Source organism: Phlebotomus argentipes, unplaced genomic scaffold (genome assembly GCF_947086385.1).
Source record: "Phlebotomus argentipes unplaced genomic scaffold, Phlebotomus argentipes genome assembly contig_27, whole genome shotgun sequence".
In the NCBI taxonomy this organism is placed as follows: domain Eukaryota; kingdom Metazoa; phylum Arthropoda; class Insecta; order Diptera; family Psychodidae; genus Phlebotomus; species Phlebotomus argentipes.
The window spans coordinates 347141-372066 of NW_026776200.1; the positions used below are offsets into that span (position 1 = coordinate 347141).

The following is a 24926-nucleotide window of genomic DNA, read 5'->3' on the forward strand; positions in this document are numbered from 1 at the left end:
TCCCGCACCTTCGCAGAATAAATTAATATAATATGTGTGTGTGTGTGTGTTGAGAGAGGATTGCGGTTAAAAATATGCTACACGACTCAAGTTCTGAAGTCCCTCTTCGCTGAAGATGGTGAAAATATGCAAATTCCGCCTTCCTGATAAAATGCTCACAATATAAAATTTAATGAAATGCACGCTGTGTTAACACTCAAACGCACACGTCACACAGCATTCCAGCCAAAGGGGTTGCTTTGCATGTCCGTGCGCTGCCTATTTAGTATTCCATTCATCCCTCAAGAGTGCTACTTCTCATGTACGCATCCACTGAACACTTCTGCCACTCATTCGGGAGACTGGAAGGCAGCCCAAGTGGCCGGAAAAGTGGGCTTTTTTGGTTGTGGAAGTATCAAAGGACCAGAGAAGAATTGAGAAACACATCAAAATATCCCTAATTGCCACTTTCTCATGTTTTCACGTAAACAAATACACGCGATTTTCCTGAAATTGTGTGTCTTCGAGCTTATTTATTGTTCGCCGAGTCGCTGCCTTATCGCCCAACTTTGCCACACAATGTTCCCCATTTTGGTTAAGCAATCATCATGATTATTGCCATTACTTCACCCCCAAGTAATGTTCATTAAATACACAAATTAATAGTTGAATAAATACAATAACAATTGCGCAGTTCACATTGGAATGATTTTCGAAATCTACGGGTGAATCGAAGAGTATGAAAAGTCTAGAAAAATCTTCTAATTTTTCATTATTATTCTAATATTGCTCTGTAAAAATTATTTTGATAGTTTTATTTGTATTTATGGGAATTTTCGACTGAAATATGACAAAATTAATAAATAAACTGAAAATATTACTTTTCAAGGTCAATTTTAAATAGTCTTTGAGTATATTTTATCCGGAAAAGTCAAGAAAAACATCTAAAAATCAACTTTTCATACATTACAGGAACTTTTCTTTAAAGTTTTCAAGTGAAAAAAAATTTTAAAAAAGACAAATATTCTTTTAATTCAAAATCTAAGAAAATATTAGGGAAATCTTAAAAAAAATATTTTCCATGTATTTAATAAATCAGATTTTTTCTATTTCTCTATTAAATACAAAGCTCAACATTTTTTCATAGGTAAAACATGTCAAAGGCTTTATAAAAAAAATACACAAGACGTAAACTATGTAAAATCGGGTTTTTACGGTTTTCAATTCACCCGTCGAAATTGAATAAACACAAATTATGCATCAAATTCAGAGGATGTTAAACTGCAAAATACAATTGACAGCTGTCAAAATTCATAGGAGTTAATGATTCAACACACACACGGAGTTAATTATCCGCATATCTGGAGGAAGTGAAGTAAAAATCATTCGGCGTGATGGCAATAAAATAGCCCTATTCAAATATGCCGGCTTTTAGGAGGGATTACAGTAGTTACGCAGTTTAATTACTTTCTTACGGCGCGAATGATGGGGCACGTCGAGAAATTAACAGCCACAGCTTCTGTTGGCGAAATCATAAAAGACAGGGGCAATATCGGAGGGTGATTTTGGGCAGGTCGTAAAAGGGGGCGCGCGAGCGACTCACCTCTGGTGCAGGACTTCCGCTGCCTGAGCACTCAATTGTCGTCAGGGAATTGTTGGAGAACTCAACGCGATGCGGCGGCTCGTGGAGGAACACCGGTCCCTGCAGATCCAGCAGTCTCACACCTAAAAAGGACGAAGACAGAAATGCAATTAAGATTAATGCGGAATCTCCTCTCGCATTTATGCCGGCATTGTCGAATGAGGTGGAAAATTATGACCTTCTTATTAAATTCGCCTCTCTCTCTCTCGACGATCGTAAATTTTTCGCTAATAATTCACCCATGGAGTGAAAGTCAATTTCCTTCTCAAACACACACACTCGCAGGACAGCAAATTGAATCAATATAGAGAATCCCTGCTTGTGTTATCTATTTTCTTTCTGCAATCTCTGGTTTGTCTGGATGTATGCCTTATGTCGCCCCGCCTTTAAGACGTCTTTAGCAGATAAGTGAAGATAAAGTTTCTCCAGCAAAGCTCAAATTCATCCTAAGTCTTATCCATTTGACTTGGAAGACGTGACTAAAGTTATTAATGACTCTGCGAGCTTGCTTCCCTGTTTCACTTTTTAGTTATACAAACACATTATATTTCCCTTCAATACACCACTCAAGCACCCCCTTTTGTGTACACCTTTCTTCCATTTATCCTCGCTCTGTCGCAATTTTGGACCCACTTCCTCCGGAGGAATTTATCAGTGACAAGGACGAAAGGCGACCCAGGCAACCGTCACAATTTACTCTCCTTCGTCACTTTGCATTCACAGGGAAATTTGAAAATAGTCCACATTGAGGTGTTTTCTTAGAAAAATTCCGGGTGGAACACATTGGGAGAAATAATTAAATATTTCATCTAAATATTGGCTATTTAGGGGCCGGAAAACGCAAGGATTTTTCTTTCACGGTATTTTGGATAAAACTTCCCCACTGTAGGACACATGCGAACTGTAATTTTTTCCTTTTAAGCCTTCAAATAAGTAAAGAACATTATTTAAGAGTTTTTGAAAATTTTCATTGTGTTCTGTAAATTAGCAAAAACATCAATCTATTAAACTTTATTAGAGCAAAACGTGCAAATCAATGGAAAAGACAGAACTCAAATATTCAATTTTTTAAATTCGGTCGAATTTAAATTTAATTGATTATTTTCTAAAATATTCTCCCAAGACATTCCACAATATAAGTGCTAATCTAGCTTTTGGACATCTTTGAATGTGCGGTGATTTCATTCCTCGGCCTTTCATGGTCTGGATAAGAAACGCGATATACAAATTTACCCCTTTCAAAAACAATGCTGCCCCTCTTCTCCCTATATTTACACTCTTCCACTGTGAATGTCTTGAGAAACACCTTCAGGTGTAATAGATCAACTCGTCTCTCACGTTTTAGCTGGAATTATTCACTTGAAAAATTACTGGATCGGAGACAAAGTGAAAAATGCGGGAAATTCAATTCTCTCGGCATGCGGAAAGTACTGAACTTATATGAACTTTCGCAATGCAAGGGAATTTCTGCAATATCTCCAATTTATCTTCCCATCAGCGTACACAATATTAAATAACTCAAATCGATTGCCATCATACGTGCATTGGCTGATATGCCATATGGCAAAATGATGAAGTCTTATTGCAAATTCCGCACGATCCAATTGTGGATCTCCAGAGTTCCAGGCAAATGAAATATAATGACTTGGCGGCTTCCAAGGCGGCTTCACTGCAACAGGGGAGGGAATGTCATACCTGGGAGATATTAACAATGCGACCTGCTGCATTTTTCCACTGTTTTCCACAGAGATATTTGAGGTGCAGCGTGGAAAAATGCATGCAATTTCGTGGTCTCTGGACTCGTGAGAAGGAGATTGTGAAGAATAGAAGATGGTTTGAATTTAAAATTTAAAGTCCGCCACGTATATTTGATGTTTATACATGAATGGAAATTCCGCTGAAAAGTTACAGAGGAGGAAATTTGTGAAATTAAGGTAATAAGCAGAGGCAAGGAAAAGTTGCTCTTCTCATAACATATTCACATTTCTCCACCATCGTTGAGTCAGCACTTTTTGCAACCCCTTCGCGAGCGCTCATATTTTCGGACAAACATAGCGAATAGAAAGTTTTCCTAAAACTCCATTCTTTCACCCTCGCGCGGTTGGATTCTTCGCGTGGTTGAATTCTGCGCGCGAGATTAAATGCCAATGTAAAATACCGCACTCACTCTCATCTCTCTGCTTAATCCCCTTGAATTGAATATGAATTCTTCAGTGGAGCAAATTGGTGCTCTTCATATGCTAATTCTGCATGAAAAGATTACACAATGTGTACACTTTAGCGTGAATTCGAGCCACGTTTTCCCTTGCAGCGCACAATCTTTCAAGGAACTCTGCGACTTCCTTTGCCGCTGGAATTTCATTTTACCGCAAGTTTCATGTGAAATCGTGAGTTAACTTCGCCACAACAAATTGATATTCCTTCACAAAGAGAGAGAGATGAAAGATTTGCATGGCCTGTAAGATGAGTTATAGTTGGGGAAAAGTGTGCATTTTGAAGGAATAATTCTGGGGCACTCAAAAGGCCGTTGAGGTGGTCGTTTTTTGAAATTCACTCAACGAAATCACGATTAATGCCACCCCCAAATGTGCTCCACGCCATGTGGGGAAAAGTTTATTGTGTGCTCCATTTCGTGCAATTATTCAGAAAGCATGGAAATGACTTCAATATTTCTCTGTTGGCAGACAATTCCGACGCCGAGCGACATTCAGAATGCTTAATTTAATGATTAGGCATTGTAAATAGTCTCAATTTGAAAATGTAAAATGCTCATCGCGCGCTGTATTATCCATTCATCTCGCTGGGGTGCCTTTTGGGGCGGCAGATAGGCAAGAGGGTGAGAGAGCCTTAAGTAATCGCCATAGAGATGGGCGAAAAAAAAAGCCGAGAATAATGTGAGACAGACGCGCGAATTTTAGCCAAATTAAATTGTTCCAAATGAAGGGGATGCTTTCAGAAAATTAAATTTTCACTCCAACCATGGCCAGCACTCAAGTATTTAAATGATAGGTTTATTAAGCAACTCAATCTCGTAAATGTGTGAGAACATCTTGGCGAAAATACAATGCAATATTGCGTGCGGCTGGAGTGAAATTTGGGCGCCTTTTTTGGGGTGGGATTTGTGGCTGTTATGAGATTGAAAAATTGAATATCTTGTGCTACAGAACTTGATATTTCTTCTATGTCTGGACAGAGACTCTCCATTCGTGTGTATAATAGAGAGTAAACAAGCAGAATCTTTTTTGGGGTTTTACAATGGGTTTTTCCGTGGTATATTGGCGATGGCGACTTGGCAGCAGTGCGACACTCTCTGGCACCCATATCTGCAGAGTTCAGATGGATTCCCTCACGCAAACCCCATCGTGTATGAAGCCCCAAACATCTGGCCAGATGGGCCGATGGTGTGTCCTGATAGACGGCGATTTGTAGTCGGACCACGTTCCTGTTCATTGTCCTCTTAGCATGTGTAACCACGATTCGAGGGCTTGTTCCTTCTTTCTTGCAATTCACTTTAAAGCACGGCTCCGGAATGCCACGCTGAAAGCCCCAAACATGCGGCAGAAAAAAGAGAGTCTCGAGAAACTGAATAGAAAGGAGATTGATGGACTCGTGAGCAAAGTATTTTGGCGGGATCCATTCAAAAAGATCCACCCCCGACTGAACTTTCGCAATATCATTAATTTTCAACATGAAACTGCTCCATCTAATCCACTTTGGTAATAAATTTCACCCCAAAATATCCCCCCCAAGAAGCCAGCGAAGGTGACTTTTATGCTGTGTCTTGCGAAAGAGCTTCGCAATTAGGGCAATCCTTGTAAATGTCAACAGAGATGGGGCAAAAGGATACCTTCACACCTCACCATTTTAGCGCCGCGGCGACCGACCAACAAGTGGGCACGAGAGGGCGAAATAACATAAAAAAAATGAAATGTTTATCACGATATCCCGACTCGGCCACGTATCTGGTGTAATTAATCAAGAATATTAAATGGGACCAGAGAATTGCGCACGGAGGCCATGCAAGGCTGGCAAGGAAAGGTATCTCTACTCATTAACACGGACACGGACGTATTCAATTTCTCTCCTGAGCCATTCTCTCAAGCTCAGGTGCTCGGCGAAAATGTGAAAAATTTCAATTATTATGATGGCAATAGAAAGCCACGCTGGTCTTCCTCGCCATCATGCTCAAGCCCAGGGTTGAATGGACAGACAAAAGGGAGGAATTTATGGGGATGTAGTGGCACTTTTCACATTCAACTTCCCTTGTCTCCTCAATTCGCCATCTCAGCAGATGCTACACTGCGCACAACATTGTCAACTTGAGACAGTTTTAAGGGTAGGAAGTCATAAGGAGGTCTAATATCCCTTAACGCCATGATCGTAAAGTTTAAAAGGTTACTCAAGTATATTACGAAAGTCTTCATTTGGGAGAGGGTGTTTCAGATTTTAAAACTAATTGAAACTAACTGTGGTTTCTTCGCAGTGTAGATGTTATGTTAATCATATACCCTTTCTAAAGTCTCTTGCCACATATTCGAAACATAGAGTGTGTAGTGCTGGATAAGATATGTGGCATTTCGTCGAGAACCTTCTTCCCATTCGATTCTGTGCTTATAAAATAGTGTGCTGAAGTGTATTTGAAAAATGAAAAGGTTTCTCTAACTCTACAGCTTATTTAAGGGGAAGTTAATACGGCTAAAGTATACAAAACTTCCTGTTATATCCACAATAAACTTTCAGGGGCGGTATTTCGCGGCGTCACGTGTCTTGTCTTGAGACCAAGCTACGATATTATTCCTTACAGATAAAATAGATTTCCCTACAGAAAATATACCCTTGATTTTATTTGCCTTCTCCTTATGCGAAAACTTGTGGTTCCAATATATTATCCACTCGAGCAATTTCTTACCTTTCTCGGAAGGTTTTTCATTTCTACCGAACTTTCGCCACTCAAGCACGCCGCTGAGAAAATAGTGGGACGAAAAAGCCCAGAGTCATTTCTTCCATCATTTATCTGAGTCACTTTTTGCGTGGGCATTTAAAATAATGACACCGTAAACATACAGGCGATGAGAAGGACACGGATTCTCAGGACGAAATGTCACCCAATATTTACTTTTTTACATAACACCACCCTGATACATAGCACGGGGCGGCATTGTTGTCAGGTCAGGAGCGTGGGTGAGATAATAAACTATATGCGCCGAGCAGGGCAGATGCCTCGATCGCAGTCCTATCAATCTGCCCCGGTGTATATATTGCGAAGAAGTCCATAAGTAAACATTGTCGCCTTGTGCCAACAAATACATGCGGGCTCATTGAATAAATATGGTGGAAAAACAGGGAATAATTTCCCTCACACAGTGAGCCAAAATTAATTTTGGAGTCGCACTGCAAGTGGTTGAACAAGGGAAACAGATGCAATATCACGTTCTTTCACTCGAAAAGCCAACCCTCAAGATTGCGGGTGGCGGAAGTGAGGGCGTGGGGGAGTGAGAGAAGAAAGAGATTTTGGCCGTAAATGTGTGCGGATAGGTGGGAAATTGAGGCAGAAAGGGAAATTCATTTCACAAATGCTTCACCATCAGTGTGGTTACGTGTCTGTGTCATTCCGTTGGGATACACAAGCTTCAGCTTTCGATTACTTCAGGCCCAGAAATCTCCGCCGGAGGATGTAGCTATTTATGCAAGGGCGCATATTGATTTTTTCCCCACCCCCCGGAACAAGTGCCCGACAATTTCTCACAAGAGGCCAAGAGTGACGTGAAAATCCATGCTGTGAGGGTGTAAATGAATTAGATTGATTGGATAAATCACGATTTGTTCAGTGAATTTTCGCCACCAATTCGCACCCCTCCAAAAGCTCTGCGCCCTCAAAACAGATTCCTCCCTCACGATAGTGATAATTTGGGGTCTCGCACTGTAGGAGAAGAAAAAAAAGTCCATCTTGCCCAGTAGAAAGAGCAAAGTTTAACGATATTTGGGACTATATCTTCAATCTCTGGGTGTAATTTAATTTGATTCCAACTCTCTCTCTTTGTCGTCTTGTCTTTGAGGTCATGTTTTGTGTGGCGTCACCCCAGAAAATATTGTGGAGAATCTCTCTTTGGGGTCGAGCTGCTCTTTTTCTCATGTGACCGCATAAATTAGTCCCGCATGGGTGTGAATGTGTTGCTCGATAAAAACCATCGTCCATCCACTAAATTCGCGGTCACACGCAGATCTTCTCGCCAAATCAAGTTGTAATTCATTCTGCGGGAAGATTTATGGGCACCGAGAGAAAATCCCATCCTGAGAGATAAACAGAGTTGAGGAGAAAAGGCTGCAGTGTCTTGCAGAGTGCAGGCAATTTGGTTTGGATTGAATTTAATACTAGAAAGAGCTTTGTGGCCACTGTAGCCAGGATCTTCTAAAACTCTTCTAGAACTCTAAAAACCCTTCTTAAGCGTCTTGTGAGGACTTTGAAAAGGGATTTTGAAAGCTCCTAATCGATATTTTTCTAAGAATCTGATTTTATTAGCTTTTATGGACATTTTTTCCAAACATAACCTAAAAATCAACATTCAGAGATTTTAACAATAGCTTAAAATATATAAAATATCTTTTTTCCACAGTCGCAATTGACGATTTTAACTCAAAATGTGATCAGAAGATTCTTAAAATTGATATTATTTAAATCTGAACCGTATTTTTGAGGTTATGTTTTACTTTCGTACAATTTTAACCTCTTTTAATAAGAATATGAATAAAAACTCATTTTCTAATGCACTCTATGAACTGTCCGAGTGGAAATTCATGTCCAGCGCTTTTTAGTGTTAAAGTGTCTCAGCGCGCGCATTAAATGTCCAAACAAAAACGCTGGCAGACATGGAAAGACGCACTTTAATGTGGGGATCATCCACTTTCCTCCACTGCGATCTTTCGCATCACAATCTAATCGGATTACAACTCTGGTGCGGCGACGAGAGTGTGTTTTCTGGTGGAAGGCAAAATCAACTGGAGGTTTATTTTGCGAAGGGAAAGGGCGACAGCATATGTTTCGATACATTTTATGTGATATAATCCGCCTAGAGGCTCAATGTTCCACTTCACCACCCATCCGGAGGAATAGTACACGAGCCCCGGTGTGCTGCAAAGGTGCTTTCGTGCGCCCCTCGCCAGAAGACACTGCGGCTGAGGGGGATGAAATGGTGATTTTGCCTTTGGTGACTGGTGTGTCTCGTAATGTGCAATTTCATTTAACATTTATTACCCTCAGCATCTGCAAGTGTGGCGTGAAATTTTCAGAAGAAGCCAATTATTTTGCACACACTTCTCTTTCCCCGGTCGGAAAAGTTCCACAAAAGCTCACAGCATATAAAAGTCTTCGTGTGCACATCTATTTTATTCAATTTCATCCTTGTGCGATGAAATAGTAATTGTTTTATATGTGCGTCCCGGCCAGAAATGAATTCTGAGCCCGAACGGGAAGCGGGAAGAAAAATTGAGTTTCCAGCCATGACTTGAGAGGAAAATTCTTAATTGGTTTTTTCGCACCACTTTTGCACACTTTTTCCACCCAGCGATTCCGTCGTCTGTTAATTGTGTGAAACCCACGTGGAAATTCCCCTTTCTCCAGTGGTGCACTTGAAATCCGCATTGAAGAAAATGCCCCAGTGAGGAATTACTACTAATTTCCCAGCGAATATTTCATGATTTCCCACCCAGAAAGTCGATGACAAGGAGGAGATATTGTCGTCAGAAAGCGTAAGTGTTTGAGTATTTGCAATAATTCTGCTTAGAAAGCCGATTTTTATTTAGAAAAAATACATCAATGCAATTTTCTAGGTTATGTGACAATTTAAAGCAAGACTTTGAAAGAAAATAACCTCAAAAAACATCAATTATACAATTAATTGGATGGAATTAAGTATTTAAATGCAATAAAAATCGTAATTTTGGTTTTTGAACTTCAAAAAGAGACTCAAATTGTACAAAAGTAAAACATAACCTCAAAATTGAGCGACTGAAAGCAGTTTTTTCACAAAAATATCGATTAAGAACTTTTAAAATCTCTTAATTAGAGTTGCTTATTTAGTTTTTAGGCTGACAAGATTAAAACTGTCTAAACATTTAGAAATTTTTACTAATTTTTCTCAGTTTCAGTACTGAAAAATTACTTCATTCGAAGTGTCAAAAAGTGGGTGTCCAGATTTCAGCCGCATTATCTCCCCCTTGGGGAACTTTGTGTTCGCGATGCAGAGAAAAAATTAATTAAATCCGCACACGAATATTTTCACGCCAATTAGGATGATTGGTGGCCTTTTCACAGCAGACCCGGAGGGACACAATCAATCACTTCTCGTGGCTTCTTTGCCGCTCAGAGTGTCGCACTCAAGTGCACACTGAGTCAGTTGGGTGGAAAATGAGGGGTGACTTTTTTAAGTCACCCTCTCACCCCCACTGAACCTCTGAAATCTCATATTCCGGATCACGGAGTGGGATTAATGCGAAAAGACGATCTTATTGATAGGCTAATCATAAATTATTAGATGGCAACGGCCACACAATGGCTGTCAGAGGTTTCTCTGTATAAGCTTATTAAGATGATGTCATTCAATTAAACTACGGGAATTAGCCGGAGGCATTCAGTTTCACTTAGATTTCACACTAGACTTCACTTCTTGGCCTCCATGTCTTAACCATATATTAATGTATAAGCCACATTCCTTGGCGGAATCGCGACTGAAAAGTCCTTCAATTTCCCCTCTATTTCGTTCTCTATTCCGTTTCAAGAGCAACAATATAAACTTTTACAGCTCTGTCGGCGTGAAGAAAGTGTTACAGCGCGCTCTCCTTTGCTCCAAATTGCTTCCGTAACTCATTCTTGTCATCTGGGGAGCTGTGCAGACGGGAATTCTTGAGCATCTTTCATTAAATTCAATTAAAAGCTCATGTAATGGTTGTCTTATCTTTGCTGCAACTTTCAAACACACACACTTTTTCCCTTCTTTCCAGTCTGATGGGGAAACTTTAAACTCTTTTCGTGTCATTGTTTCACATTAAATTCAAGTCAGTGCCAACACTCGATATCTCACACACCATCGAGGAAGTCTCTTAACTCGAGATCATGTGAAGTTGGCACGAGAATTGAGTAGTTTTTGCCGTCTATATACGAAAGTTATAAAAGAAGTCACACCTGAATGGGGAAGACGATGAGGTTTGTGTCAATGTGGGTGGATTGAGGAGGGGATTCTAAAACTTCTGCCGAGACAGTTTTCAAGTACATCAGTGTCAAGCATGGCTTCGCCATCTCAAGGAGATGGACTTTGGGAATTGGGGAGGGTTTCCGCCTCGCCGTTGTCTCACCCTGAGAATGGGAAGAAACCAGATGACACCTCAGAGAGACAGAGAGAGAGAGGATTGTGGTCCGGAAAATTGTACAACTTTCCACGTCGCAGTGCCAGGAAAAAGCTTGTCTATATGCATAGTTGCAGGCAGTCAATAAAATGTATTATGAGAATAAAAATCAACTTTGGATATTGTTTTGTATTTCTCCGGTGTGAAAGTTTTGATGTTGCGACAAGTAGGAAAAATAGTGTGAGCTTTCCATGCATTTATGGATGAAATTTTCCAAATGGGAAAACTTTTCACAACACCTTACTTTATCTTTCTCATAATAAAGTAAACTTTTAGATGTTGTATTGCATAATAATTCTCCACCCGCGCACTTTTGCGTGGGGTAATAAAAATACTGATGATGGAAGTGGAAAAACAATGCAATGCGAAGGAAGTTAATATTTGCCGGTGAGACGAATAAAAAGTTATAATTCCATTTTCAATCAAAATCCACTTTTTACGTCTAGATTGTTGGCAATTTCCGCTGAAATTTCCCCCTCACATCTGGCCAATACAAGATGAACACATCTCCTCGAGATATTTGCTCTGATATATTGAATTTCCATGTGATTCTCGCAATGTTCTGTGCAAGAATCATATAAAGGAGAAATACCCCGAAGCCATTCGGCCAAGAGAAGTCAAGGCTGGAAGTGTGGAAGAAAACCTTATATGTGAACTATCCTAAATGGGAAAAATCTCTTCATAAGGTTGCAATTTTATATCTCAATCCCTACACAAACTCTATAAATAATCATTGCCTTTGTAACCATTTCCGAAAATTAAAAGTAGAGTTGAGAAACTGCGAAGAATTCTAGACAATTTCTCCGATACTTTGCGATCTTAAAGTATGAAAAGAATATGACTTCAAAGGTATTTTTTCCTTTTTAGTTAATTTTCACAAGAAAAAGATATTTTTAAGCCGAATAATCTTGACTTTTTCGTTTTCTCAGTTTGAAATCAATACGAAAAACTTCGTTAAACGGTTTTTGGTCGGATTATTCTTACAAATTATGTCGAAATTGATTTAATTTCGACCCAATTTGCCTCCCAGTGATCCTTAATCTACAACTCAGCAGCACTCCTCAGCTCTGGCAGGACTTTTCGTTGGGAAAGTACATACTTTCGAGGACTGTATCGCATGTGAGAGGGCTTTCGAGAGTGCACCGAAGCCAAAACTGCCCCGGGGATATCGATGCAGAGGTGCTCCGGTGAAATCCAACCGCACGAGAGCATCTCGTAGTCCTTCAAATAGTTGCTCCTACACTGGAATTATGTTCCTCAGCCTGCCATTTTACATGTTCAATTAGGAAGCTCACCAGAGACCAACTCTCCAACTTGTTTCCCAACACAAAATCCACATGCACTCAATTTCACCATTTTCAGATAACACAGAAACGCTCATTGATCCCCGCATAGTTTTTCCGCCGCAACCTTTTTCCTCCTCGTCTTCCATTGGCGACAGTTCATTTGTGGCCAAAACAGTTCACGGCCTTTTGGGGCACTTCAAGCTGCAATTTCTCTCCCAACAAGTCTGTAATTTAAGCACAATCATGCCTGGACAGTCTCTGTGCAAAGGCAAAGATCAAAGGCAATTCGCCCATAGATGAGGACACACTTTGATCAAGCACAGTTGAGGGCTTGTGAATTATCTAGGCAATCTTCCGGATATTGTCGAAATGTCCCCAGTGTCATCCAATTATCGCCTTGTGAGGGGATAATATTGGAGGATAAAGTGTCTAAGCATGAGACAAGAGTGCTTGGAAGAGAAGAGAGGCAATTACTGTTGATTGTTCAAAGTTTCTTATTTGAATATCCACCATTTGCAGTATATATTTATTAATTTTCTCTACAGGAATTTTGCTACAAATGTTCCTGAAAAGTGTCGTCATCATTCTTTAAATTCCCCGTAATTGCATTGCAATATAGAAAGAGATTTTCTCTTAATTTCCACCACTTCCAAGACCACTTTTCAATTGATTCTCCGCAAAAAGTGTCTCCTGGGAGAGCATGAATGGCGGAAAAATCTCATTCATTGATGGGAAAATTGAGCGATATTGCAACGTTAACAAAATATTTATGGATGTATTTTCTTCGCTCAGACTTGCGGATTCTCCAGCGGAAAAACTTCTACTCGTCATCCTTGAAACTTTTCCCCTCCCTCCACACTCAACTATATATGCTCTTGAGGGGCTCGTGCGCGCGAGGGTGGGGGATTGATATGAAGAAAAAAAAAGTTTGGGAAATACACTTGGGTGAGATTGTGATATGAAATGTGAGACTCACCTTTTCCTAGGCAGAGGACGTGCAGCGCCAGCAAAAGATGGCCCAGAACGCCCATTTTTGCACACTTCCACTCTCATTACATGACGATGTCCTCAAGTGATGCAAAAATATTTACACACATGCCAAATTTGTCACACTTTCGCTCTCATTGGGCGTCCACACCTTTGGGGGGAGACACACATTAGAAGACTACGCCAAGGAATTGTGTTGTGTGTGTGTGTGCGGAAATTCCTCTGCAACTTTTCTTTGCGCGCCATAAACATTTCTGGGGTGGCGAAAAGGCCGAAGAGGAATTCCTCCCCGAGCAACTGAATGGTCCACGGAGTGTGTGCGGGGGAAAAGTGGAGGAAAGTTTTTAAACTCCAAAATCTATCCCTGGAAATTCGTTATGAGGCGCGCTTTGGGGAAGTTGTTCAGGGAGAACCAGTGAAAGGCAATTGGAAAGTTTCAATATTATTCCAGTGTGTGTGTGTGAATTCCGGCTATAACAAGCCACTGTGGAGCTGTAAGTGGATTAAGGAGGGAAATTACATTTGTGCCTGGAAGCCTCGGAAGCTGGAAAAATGGGATGTTTGTGCCATGAGAGCTTTTTAATTGCTGCAAAGTTAATATTTAGCAGCTTTCCTTCCGCCCATAAAAATTCCCTGCGCACTCTTTTTGCATTTACGATATAGTAAAAACTTTTTTTTCGCTCTCTCATCCATACTGAAAAAAAATCATTCTCTTCAGCTCATTTATTATTTATCAAATAAACTCCCCAGTTATTGTGCGCATGAATACAATTATTTAATATTTCATGACTGACGGAATTATATGTACATTTTTCTCTGTGCTGCGGTGGAAAATATTGGCGCTTTTGACATGTAAAATGTCTCATTTTTTTCCCTGTCTCTCTCTGTGTGTGAATGTTGGAAATGGGGGAAAAAAAAACCATATGATCAGGAGATGCAATTAACTGGGCTCTCGACAAAGTTGTCCCGCTGCATTTTCCACTCTTTGATCTTTCTCTGTAAATGATACAGCCGGAGATGATGTGACTGGGACACTCTTTTTGCTACCGTTTTCCCTCCGTTCCACACCCAATTTTCCACTTTTCTTTCAGTCTCCACAGCAATTAATATATATGCCACAGAGAGACAGAGTACTTTTTCCATCATTCCTGGGCAATCAGAGTTGATTTTCCTACCATTGAAATGCGGGCAATTCTTGGTTTATAATATTTGAATGTCAATTTGTAAATAATATCCTCTCTGACATCGGCATTAAATTGAAAATCCCTCTCTCCCTCGATGATGCGTTGAAGTTCAATTTTGTCGGAATTAATTAAAGTTTGGAGTTCATATTTGGTAATTTCGGTCATTGAGCAAATTAAACATTCTAGCCATGCGGATTCACGCGACAAAATTGAAAATAATATCCTCACAAATCATTCCATTTTCATCATTTCGTCACTGTGGCAAATCAAAATTGTCATTATCAACTTTTCCCTCGGGTGATTTTTCACTGTGCGCGGGGAAAACTTTCTGTGGCAAAATGAGAACTGAATGCGATGAGCACAAAAAAAAATATTGGACGCAAATTGATGGCGTTCTTTTTTATTAAATTTCAATATGACGATCGATTTGCATAATTCCCGCTCTGCTCCAGCGATTGAGCACAGATTGAAATGTCACTGGGAAAAGGCGCGGCGGCGGAAAGGAGCTCCGCAGAATGCTCACAGGTGGTTTGAATGGCTTGTGATGGAAAATAACACTGGGCCGCCCACCCAAAACGGGGGCATTCTTCGGCTACCAGCGAAAGTTGGAGATGTGGAGGAAATGCGAGAGAGAGAAAAGGAGTGAAAAGCCAACAAGTATAAGCATTGTGTGGAAGAAAAGTTTCCTCCCCGCCCTCCAGTTGAGCTTTTCAGATGTGGCGAAAACGGGGGAAGAAGCTAGACCAAAGTTAAACCACCCTCAGGATGTCCGAACGGTCGTCTATCGAATACAAAATCACACGAAGGAGAGCACAAGGAGTAGCAGGACGAGCTGATCCGGCCGAGTATTCAGAGAGTGAATGCAGAGACTGGCGGTGGGAATATAAATCGACGAAATGTTTATGGAAAAACCCCCAAAAGACAAGGTGTGAGGGATTCCTCAAATTATCCTGTTAATTTTCTGCTGAATCCTTCCAGTACACATCCTGGGGCGCCTTTTTTTCGGCCTAAAGTGCGTGTTTTTGCCCTCAAAAATTCCAACCAGCACAACAATTCACAAAAGAGAAGGGAGAGAAGGAAAAAGGGCGGGGAAAGAGGTGGGAAAGGAGCTGAGGAAAAAGGAAAAGCCTGTAGCGATTGAGGAAAACACTCTCCTCAGGGATGTGCAGCTCTGAATCTCCTACAAATTGTTCGGCAGAAAAAAAAGTTTTATAGATTGAACTGAGGCATAATTTATTAAGGTGCGAAACCTTTGACCAAAATTCGGTTAAACATTCATAATGGGTTGTCGTCGCCAGTTACTTATTTATCGATAGATTTAGGAAAAGGCGTTCTGAAGAAATTCACCATGGAAACTCAGTTATTGTCATTCTTATTTCACCTGTTAACCTTTTCTGATAGACATCAAAATACAAGCATTAATTGGGTTAATCAAAGAGAATTCCCAAAATCTTCAGGTGTGCACTTGTGAATTAAGCAAGTTGTGAAAATGCATTTTCACTGCAGAATGCAAATTTCTTCCATGAAAACTTTCTCTCAAATGTGGGGTAAAAACAGAAATCCTCTTTCCTCCTTCGCTAGAGTGAACAAATCTGCTGTCGTATTGGTGGTAATTTAAAAAGTTTCTCCTGTCAAGTGTCCACAGACTTCTTCCTTTTCCAACTGTCCAGTGGAAAATGTCCATTACTGTGGGGTGCGGGGGAAATTAATTGGGGGCAAAAGGGGCAATAATTGAAAATGAGAAAAGTCCTCTTCACTCAAACTTTCATCCTCGCAGTGAAATTCATTGTGGTGGTCAATTAATACGCAGAATTTAATTGAATTCTTCAGCACACTTTTTTTTCTCCCTGTTAAGCAGGTCAAAAGACACCCCCTTTTTGTCACCACTTCCCGGGGGGAGGTTGAAGAGGTGTTTCGCATACAAGCAATTATGGTTTCGTTTGATGAAGTTTCCGCGCTCTCAAGAGAATCGTGACGGGGTTAGGAAAGTTAATTAAATCTCTTTTGGGTGATGAGTGGAATAACATTGAAACTATTTCCTCAAGAGTTCACCGCAACTTTGTGTAAATGTTGCTTAGACTTCAAATCTCATATGCGCGCCCTCCGTGGAACATCATTCAGTGTGTTGTGCTCAACAGTGTTGCGATGCTCTGTACTCGATCGGAATTCTTCTCCACTAATCACTCAATGAACTTTTCGAGGCCTCTTCCTTCGGCAAAGCTCTCAACTTTCATCCGCCGGGGATTTTTCCCACACACACGCACACACACGAACGCGGGTTTCCCTTGGGAAAACTTGCACGGGGGGAAGTTTCTCTTTGCGAAGATGAAGGATGACTTTGATGGGAAGCCGGGAGCTGTCTTAATATAGAGGAGGTTGATTGAGGTTGGCTGTGTTTTCCAGCGCTTTTCCCAACACGTCCGCCACCGTCGACAATCCACACTGAACTGACATCACACTCATGACTCGCTCGGAGCTTTTCCGCCGACAGCGAGAGCGCACATCCCTCATGGAAAGCGAGAGAGGGAGAGTCTCTCTCGCCCTCTCAGAGTGTGCATAAATGTAGGATGAATTGACTTTGCATGCATTTCATTTTGGGGGCTTTTCAATTGGGGGCGAGCTTTCTCACACGGGATGCGGAGGAAGGGGTTTATGTTGTACGCTAAAATGCACTCACACCAGAAGGGGATGAAACCGGTGTGGCTGAAGAAAAGATAGATGAAACTTACGACATCCCCTGAAACTCGCCCCCATGAATAGTAATTGCTTTCTCAATTGATCGCATAACTTTTAATTCACATGTCCGAGTCACTTCATGGAAATTTCATCGGAGACGAAGAAGGAGATTTTGTGGCCATGCGATGTGCTATTTTTAGGGGTGGTTGAACAATATCCCGTGAACCTAATCCTATTAAATATCGAGTGTGCAGGTTTTTGGGCAGTAATTATTCCTCTCTGCACTTCTATTCATACGCCCCAAATAACCTATTCAGCGAGAGATCTTTTAATAAATAAAATCACCGCTTCCAACTGCTCATTGTTCTCCTTGTGCAGGACAGCTCTTTGATTATTTACAGGAGTTTGGCCTGTGAGGTGAAGAACAAAGAGTCAAAGAGAGATTTTCTGTGAGCGTCTGAAGCACAAAAGACAAATACCAAGTCTCTTTTGTACATGCCAAGACAAAGCCCTGGAGGTAGATTAGAAAGACTCTGATCATCATCCACTTTATCCAACGGAAGTCTGCAGACTTTTCCCCCCTTCAGTCCTGTCTGTCGGTGGATTTTCCGCCTGGACTTTGGTGTGAATTAATTTGCAAATGAATTTCTACCGCCGCCCATCGTGACAATCCCAGCAAAACTCTCGCTCCGTGAGATGTTGGCGATCAATAAATTTTTTTTCAATTATGTATGTGACTGATTGACACTGTCAGAGGGTGGAATTCGCGCGCGCTGAGGAATTATCAATTTGGCCTGGAGAGAATACATTAATTTGTATTCAAGGTGCCAAATGGGCGCTGGCAAAAAGGGGGTGGAAAGTAATGCATGAATGGTCACAGTGGTCCTTTCCAGGATGGGATTTCGGGCGCGGTGTCAGAAGTGTCGCGCGTCTTCACTTGTAAATGGGCACCTCACTTAATCTTCATTAATATTAAATTGAAAAGTGCGCGTGAATCGGGTGGAAATTTTCCATCTGCCGCCTGGGATGGCGAAATTTCAAATAATTCAATCATAACGGAGTGGATGTGAGGGTGGTGTTTCAGGGCGTAGGGCTGCAGAACTCACCCAGCCCGGATTTATCTATATAGTATACATGATGTTTAAAAATTCAACAGGCACACGACACTGGGTGGAAAGCTCTCAAGCACGAGGCAGATGATGCCACTGATAGAATTCACCCCGTTGAGTTACATTTTCGAGTATCTCTCTCGTGAGTTGCAGAGGAAAATTCCAGAGGAAGTCTGCACACAGTGGAAAAAAAATTTCCAATCTTCCTTCACAAACACTGGGCGCTGTGAACTCAACACTGTGTTTTGTCTACAAACCGCTCTCCGCTGGATGAGGAGGAAAAAAGGCAATACACTTCTTCTGCACAGTCAGAACACACAATTCACGCTCACAGTTGAGAACGGCGGGTGGAAAATTGCTTGGGAATGCAATGAGACACAAACAAGATGAAAACAGTGAGTGATCACTTGAGATGCTCGCGAATGGAATTGCATGTGAGGTGAAATTTGCACTTGCCGGCACTTTGGGCACGAATGTCGAGAGTTTGGGGTGGAAAATTGCATATAAACCACACGCCAGCGAGTATCGATTGTGGCCCTCAGAATCATGTGCGCATGAGCTTTTACCCCAAAAACGTACACCATCAGCCACCCCCCCCCCCTCAAACCCCCTGGTTACTTCACACGGCGTGGAGCTTTTTTTCCCTCCAGCCTCCGCGATCGCGAATGAGATACAATTTATAATTGAGAGCGACATGTAGATGTTTATAAAATACTCTTCATCCCCCTTTTGTCGGAGCTTCGAGGCGCTCGCCAGCCGCCATGATTCCCCGGCGACGGGGGAGGCGCACTTCGTAGTGAACGTGTAGGTGAAAGTTCACGCTAGATGCAATCATTGAAGCTTTTTCTCCCGCACAGGGTGACAATAAACACTCCACGCGACTTTCTAATGAACTTTCCTCTCCACCTCGCTTTAATTTGGTCCATTTAAAGCCCTCCCCATCCCTCGGATCCTGCAAAGCTTTTCATCCCATGCAACAAAACACCCTCAGCCGCACATCCTGTTCCGCCCCTGACACTCCGTCTGGTGAATGGACTCTCCAGAGAGAGAGACAGGCAGAGAGAGAGAGAGAGAGAGAGTACGCGAGAGAATTGCTGTGAGAATGCGTTTCTGCGGGGAGGATTTGTAGAGGAAGCGCGTGTACTCGAGAACGTAGCGTAAAAGCTCCCTCACACCCTCGGTCTCCTGAGGGCGGAAAGCTCGCGCCAAGTGGAGCCACAAATTGACAAATCGACTCCCAAATAGTACGGCAAATGGGGTGAATTTGGGGTGGGCATTTTTCAGCTGATGGTGTGGGCTTTAGCAAATAAATGAGACATTATGCGACGTGATATTTAATGCCGCACTCGGTGCACATATGCACTTTATGGTAAGATATCCGCACAGGGGTTGTGAGCCATGAACAGACACAGGGCGGAAGTGGGAAGAGTGGAAATTTTGAGGGGTTGTCAATTGTGAAGGAAGAATCACGAGTCCTATTCTCTAATAGAAAACACAGACGGAATTCAAAGATTTCTCACATTCCACAGTTGAGGAAGGGAAAAAGCGTCCATCTGAGAATATAATTGGGGGTAATTTCGTACCCTAAAATCTCTTGTTAACTGAGAAATTTATTAAAACTTCCGCCGTGGCAGTTTTCCCGGCTCATATCTGGGTCTGCAGGCCTTTTTGTGGTGAAACGCGGGTGCTGAAATGGGGGAAAACACCATCATGGCACTACTTATACAGTTCTTTGTTGCCATGGGCTCTCCAGCAAGAGCACCATCTTCAGCACATGGTCACTGACATGTGAAGCCGTGCAGCCGCTGTGTTTTATGACAATTTTCTGCACTATTGTCACGTTTTCCCGGGTCGTGCAATAAATGCACACTCACGCCGCCACACTCCATTCTCCCGGAATATCCTCGATACACTGGCCTGACAAATAATTTCCACTTGTGAGACTCATTTGTCAGGGAGCCAGTGAGCTTCGTGCAGATTATTTTCCCTCAGCATAATTAATTTCATCTCATATCATATATATATATTTTTTCCCCACAAACTCTCGCACACTCTTCAGTGTGTTTGAGGGTGCAAAATCACGTATGAAATATTCTGCATCGGATTAATAGGGTAATTAAATATTCGTTGAGCCGCACAGGGTGGAAACTTTACAGGGAAAACTACTCAGTTTTCCTGCACATCCTTTTATCCATGTCTGGTATAGAATTCATATGCGAAATATGAATATTAATGCTCCATTCTCCAATAGAAAAAGTTTTTGCGCAACATTTTCACTACAATTTTGCAGTTGGAATTAATTAATAATAATTAGTGGAAATTTTCATTCTGAAAATCAGCCTTTTTCATATTTGTTCTGGCTGCTAGAATTTGTACAATTTCAACACTTTCTAGGAAGTGAAATTTATTCATCCATGGACGAAAGGGATGCTAAGGTGAGAGAGAGATTCAATTATCGATCCACTCTGGGGGATGAATTCATTAAAGTTTCCACATGAAACTCCTGATGAAAGGACCTCCGTAATATCCCTGGAAACAAATTTATGACTTTTGCGAAAATCACCTCTTCTGTCACTCCGAAAAGGTCCTGAGAAACACAGGGAAAATGTGGCGAGTGAGAGTGGATTAGAAGGAATTAAGAAAGATCAAAAAGGAAAAGTTGCTCTCAAAAGAAATTCTATTCGACGGTACTTTGCATAATGCCGAAAATGAAGCCCAAGAGTGGAAAACACTTTGTAGCATATATTTTCCCATGCATTTTGTCCCGCACTAAGCATGAGAGGAGATTTAAAATGATCTCTCACAATGGTGAAACACATGCAGAGATTTCCGTCAAAGGCGGAGAGAAGAGCCTTTGGCAGTGAGGACGTTAACAATAATAAGAAAATTCATATGAAGGATATAAAGACATTTTATTACACAATGTTGCATCCCTTTGATCTGCAACTATGTGTGTGTATTTTTTCGATTTCACTCCTTTTTGCAAACGTTTATGGAAGTGTCTTTTGTGCCGACAAACGAAGCTCTTTGCTCTTGTCTTCTTCACATCACATTCACGCGTTCTCTTCCTTTGTAATATGTAAAATTTCATCCCAGTGTCACTTTTGACCTCTGTGCTGAATGGAATTTATCGTGCGAATGAAGAGTGGAGTGCTTCATGGTGTGAAATATGAATATTTTATCTGGAAATCATTTATTTCCATCAAGATCCACCCGTCTTTCTGAGAAAAAGGGGGCGCTAAGAGGAGATGCTGAAGTGCCAAGCGTGAAATGTTTCAACGTAGATTTCTTGGAAATGCACGAAACTTTCACATAACATAATTTGATAGAAAATACCCTTTAACTGTCGTACTTTCTGGGAAATTTTCATATAGCATGTATTGTTCATACTATTCATTCAGGACATTATTTTTAGCATCTTTTTCCGTGAAATTCCAATCATTCCAGAGAATGAAAACTCGGCTTCCCGTCTGTGTTCCCAGATCGATCCAAGACGGGCGAGTTCTTAGCAGAATTATCATCGCGTTGTTTGGCGTAATTGAATAGTGACAGGGAGGAAAGTCAGGCGAGAATCTTTATATGCTAGATATTTTCTTATATTGATTTCCCACCCACATCCATCGCATGTTGACGCTTCCAGAGTGGAGCAATTTCTTGAATTTTCCCCATCTCCCCAAACATGGATGAAATACCACAGATGCTTAGGAAAATTGTATTGCAGACGAAGGCAAAACCATTTGAATCGTGCGGTATTCTCCCTTTTTTCTTCTCCTCCTTCACTCCACTGCACAATTCTCATTTTCTTATGCCGTTCGCCAGTTCTAATGCGAACGAATGTGCGGCGCGCAATAGGAAAAGCTCTGCGAGCTCACAGCTTAATGCAATTTTCTTGTTTATAGGCCTCGAGGATGGGGTTGAAATGAATTATTGCTGCAGTTGTGAGCGCTATGTTTCGCCTTTTTTTCGGTCAATTAAAAGCATTATTCCGCCCTGAAGGCAGTTTGTGGTTCGCTTCGGGCGCGACAGCGAAAGTGGGAGAGAGCTTTTAGCAAATATCCCAACTTCTGCCATTGTCTCACAAGTAATTTATATATCCTGGCCCCACTCCTACTCCTTATCGCGCGCTGACCAGAAAAAAGCCCATACCCTTACAATGTGTTCTTATCACGGATATAAATCACAAGTTTTTAACTTTCAAGTTTATGACAGAGATTCAAGAACACTTCCATAAATCTCCGCCGGTGTTTCACTTTTTTCTTCCTCGTGATGCTCCGTGCGAACGACGTCAGGCTGCGAAAGGTGGGTGTGTGCACACCCCTAACCTGTGAGAAAATTACACGCTTTCCCAACTTTAAATTACATGTTGTCTGAAATATTGTTTAATACCCCCGCCGCCACACCATGTATTCCCCTGACAAATGTGTTGATGATTCTTTTCTCTCTGCTCCAAATATCAACTTCCGACGCGCGACAGGGGCAGAACTAATGCACAAGGGGGAGAAATTGTGGTCAGAAGTGGTGTACACAACTCAACAGAAGTATTTGATCAGTTCTTATCCCAACTTGAATGCTAAAGTCAAATATAACCTTATTTTTATCACTTAACAGTGCAATTTTGGGATCCTTTAACATTTTAGAAAGCATTTTGTGGCCACTGTGGCCAAATTTAAGTCTCAAGCCTCGCTGTGATGGCTAAGTTGGTCTTCCAGACTTGTTAATAATCTGGTAGACATCAAAAAGTACAACAAGAAGCAGAACATCAGGGAATTTCTTTAAAACTCAGTTATAAAGTTGTTACTTGTTCGCTAGTTTCGGGTTAATTTTCCTGGTGATTGAAGTGGTGTACAGATTATAGTCTTCACTATCTTTCCCTTGGGAATCCTTGGGATAATGAGAGACTGTCTGCTGCAGAAAATTCACTGACAATTCCAATTATGCCACTTAATTTTCCAACTTACTCCTCGTGACCTCATTAGCGTGCGGAGAGCGAGAAAATTATTCCAGGATCACATTCGAAATCAATTTGTGAGGCAAAAAGAAAGGACACGTGTCGTGTGTGTACATTAATTCTCTCGGGTAGAAGAAACCTGAGCAAAGTATTGAGACTACCACTTTCATGTGAAATGCCACTTCAAAGAGCCTTTCTCAAACACTCTGCGACTATCGTGAGATGACGTATATGAACTTCGTTCTTGGCACATTTTCCTCCGTTTTCTCTATTTATTCATGCTCAGGAAATAAACTCGAGTGAAAATTTTAACTCTCGCTCCTCAAAAACTCCCTCCTCTTTGCGTCATATATATGGGGAAAAGTCCCCTCCTGTGACTTGTGCTCTTTTCCTCACTCTTTCCACCGCACACGTCAAGCGGAATCTGGCAAACTTGTCATCTTGTTTGGCGAAAACATGTTTCTGGACTCCACAAATGCACATGAAAAGTTATAAAAATCTTGCAGATGAATGTTATCAGTTTTCTAATAAATTTCCGGTGCAACTTTGGAGTTTTCGTAGTATTTTTCCTTTCGAGAGAGCAGAAGTAAAAACTCCTGACATTCATACAACATTAAAGCCTTCAGCTGAGGAGGAAAATTTAATCTCGACAATTTCATTTGATATTTATATCACACATCTGCAGATTTGACAATAAATCATGTTTGAATAATCAGGATCAATGCTTTATTATTAAAGCTTTATCAAAAGCTAAAATGTAATACCCAGAGCATAATCAATAAATTTCGTTTAACCTTCCAGCCTCCGCCATCGCGATGGCAAAAGAAAGGACTCACACGAGCTTGAAAATGATTTTTTTCCACTCTGTTCGCACCAACAAACCCAATTCATCTCCAGTATGAGATTCTCTCTTCCTCTTTTGTGCCGCATTTTAAATATACGCGCCATTATCTGCAGAAGCGATACAAGCAATCTCGGTTTATTTATAAAAAGACGCGTTCGCTCTGCTGTGTGTTCACCTGCCATGGGGCTTCTGAAGGGGCTGCGGAAAGTGGCAAAAGCACACCCCCTCAGACGAGGAAGAGATGCGAGAAGGCGTCAAAATTATGCAAAGGATTCAGCATTTGAGGGTGTGGAAAAAAAACTTTTCGATCAATAAATTAAATTGAATTCAGTAGATAAAAAAGCTTCCCAGATATTCTCTAGAGAAAAGGGAAAAATTTCTTCACAATTTCTCTTATGGGTCATTTGAAGAGAACCCTTTGTTTTGGGTTAATTAAAATCGATGGAAAATTTCCAGGGGTGAATTGAAAACTATGAAAAGTCATATCAGCATTTTTACAGGGGAACTCGTTGAAAATTGAGTGTGAAAATCACTCAAGAATCGTGAATATGTTAATATAATATTATTTAGAAAATTCTCCAGTTGTTTTTATATTGTTATTTATGGGAATTTTGACTGAAAAATGGCTAAGTTAATAAATAACCTGAAAATATTACTTTTCAAAGTCCATTTTGAATAGTCTTTGAGGATATTTAATGAGAAAAAATTGAGAAAAGTTCTTAAAATCAACTTTTCTCGATTTTTAAATTAAAAGATATGACAAATGTTATATTAATTCAAAGTCTAAAAATATTTTAGAGTTTCAGAATTCTTTTTAGACAAAAATATACGATGTTAACGATGAAAAGTGTACTAAAATCTATGATAAATTA

General features: G+C 41.0%; 1 protein-coding gene across 1 annotated transcript in view; it reads right to left on the reverse strand.

Annotated features, from left to right (window-relative positions):
* LOC132264517 (cell adhesion molecule Dscam2-like) overlaps window positions 1-24926 on the reverse strand; it is a 66018-nt gene that overhangs the window by 37715 nt on the left and 3377 nt on the right. Inside the window, exons 2-4 of the mRNA XM_059764752.1 lie at window positions 10800-10970; window positions 4876-5203; window positions 1583-1749 (exon numbers count right to left, since the gene is read on the reverse strand). Of these exons, the coding sequence (XP_059620735.1) occupies window positions 1583-1749; window positions 4876-5203; window positions 10800-10970 (666 nt within the window). The remainder of the gene's footprint in view (window positions 1-1582; window positions 1750-4875; window positions 5204-10799; window positions 10971-24926) is intronic.